At 41.1% G+C, this 1,473-nt stretch overlaps 1 protein-coding gene across 1 annotated transcript; it reads right to left on the bottom strand.

Annotated features, from left to right (window-relative positions):
* Positions 1–274: 274 nt before the first annotated feature.
* LOC130879772 (olfactory receptor 52E8) lies at positions 275–1,216 on the bottom strand. The gene has a single exon (XM_057778579.1). It carries the CDS (start codon positions 1,214–1,216, stop codon positions 275–277), a length of 942 nt encoding a protein of 313 aa, XP_057634562.1.
* Positions 1,217–1,473: the final 257 nt, after the last annotated feature.

Below are 1,473 nucleotides of genomic sequence, written 5' to 3'. Positions count from 1 at the left end.
AATAATTTCACTGCAAAAGAAGGAACTGTCCTAAATACAGAATCGTGTGCAAGATCTAACAATATTAATGGAATGCTTGCAAAAATAGATTTTTCATGAGGATTCCAATAGTTCCAGCACTATCTTGAAATATAAGATGTTTGATTCACAACAAAATAAAATTTTTGGCCACAAGGTTTCTATCCCTTTTCCAATCTTCTATGGACTAGAAAGAAAATAACGATTTTTAACAAATGAGACAAATTCCCGAACAAACTCTTCAAACTACAATTGGTTAGTGATCTTTCTGAAAGAAAATCCTCAGCACTCGCTCCCGAATCTGCTTGGTTCTTACCCCATAGATCACAGGATTAAGGGCTGGTGGGACAACCACATAAAGATTGGCCAAGAAAATGTGGATATACTGGGGCACATTATGGCCAAAACGATGTGTCAAAAAAGAGAAAAATGCTGGGGTAAAAAAGGTTAAGATAACACCTATGTGAGAACCACAGGTATTAAGAGCCTTGAGTCTGGCCTCTCGAGAGGGCAGGCAGAACACTGCATAGAGGATCCTGACATAGGAGAGAAAAATGAGAACCACATCCAGTAATAAGAGAACAATGTTGCTAAGACCAAACATGATGTTGACTTTGATACTGGCACAGGCTAGACGGGCAATGCCCATGTGCTCACAGTAGGTGTGAGGGATGATGTGGTGCCCACAATAGGGTAGCCTCAGGAGGAGAAATACCAAGGGAACAACCATGTATAGGCTTCGCAGGACAGCAATACCTGCGATGACACCAATGATTTTGTTGGTGAGGATGACAGTGTATTGAAGGGGCTTGCAAATGGCAATGTAGCGGTCAAAGCCCATGGCCAATAACATAATGCTTTCCATGACAGTGAAGAAGTGGATGAAGAACATCTGAGAAAGGCAACCTCCAAAAGATATTTCCCTGAGACCAAACCAGAAGATGCCCAGCATTTTGGGGATGGTGGCTGTGGTCAGACCCAGGTCAATGGAATCCAACATGGCTAGGAAGTAGTACATGGGCTCATGGAGACTGTGTTCAGTTTGGATCACAAATAAAACAGCAGTATTCCCCAGAATTGCAATGAGATAGAGAAAACAAAAGGGTACTCCAATCCAGATGTGTGCATCTTCTAGCCCTGGGATGCCCAGCAGGAGAAATGAGGAAGGATGGACTTGTGAGTCATTAGACAAGGTCATCCTCAGTCAAGGACAGATGCTGTGCTGAAGGCAGATAAGTTTTGATATTTGATTAGTATGAGTCTTTATCTACTTGGTCCTTTATCTTCATTCCTGGTCGAATATAAAAACAACCTTTTAATCGTCTATTCATATTTGTAGAAAGAGGTAAAAATACTCTCTTTGTTTTATGCATAAGCCTCCTGGATTTCACAAAGCATCAGTTATAGACCCACCATTACTGCACTGAACTCATGTAATAGCAAAGACTAATACAA

The sequence above is a fragment of the Chionomys nivalis genome, chromosome 8 (genome assembly GCF_950005125.1).
Source record: "Chionomys nivalis chromosome 8, mChiNiv1.1, whole genome shotgun sequence".
NCBI lineage: Eukaryota > Metazoa > Chordata > Mammalia > Rodentia > Cricetidae > Chionomys > Chionomys nivalis.
The sequence above is the reverse complement of the archived record's forward strand: the minus strand, read 5'-3'. Positions and strand labels throughout refer to the sequence as shown.

Coding starts and splice junctions, on each gene's coding strand:
- LOC130879772 (XM_057778579.1), bottom strand. CDS start 1,216: ATGACCTTGTCTAATGACTCACAAGTCCATCCTTCCTCATTTCTCCTG.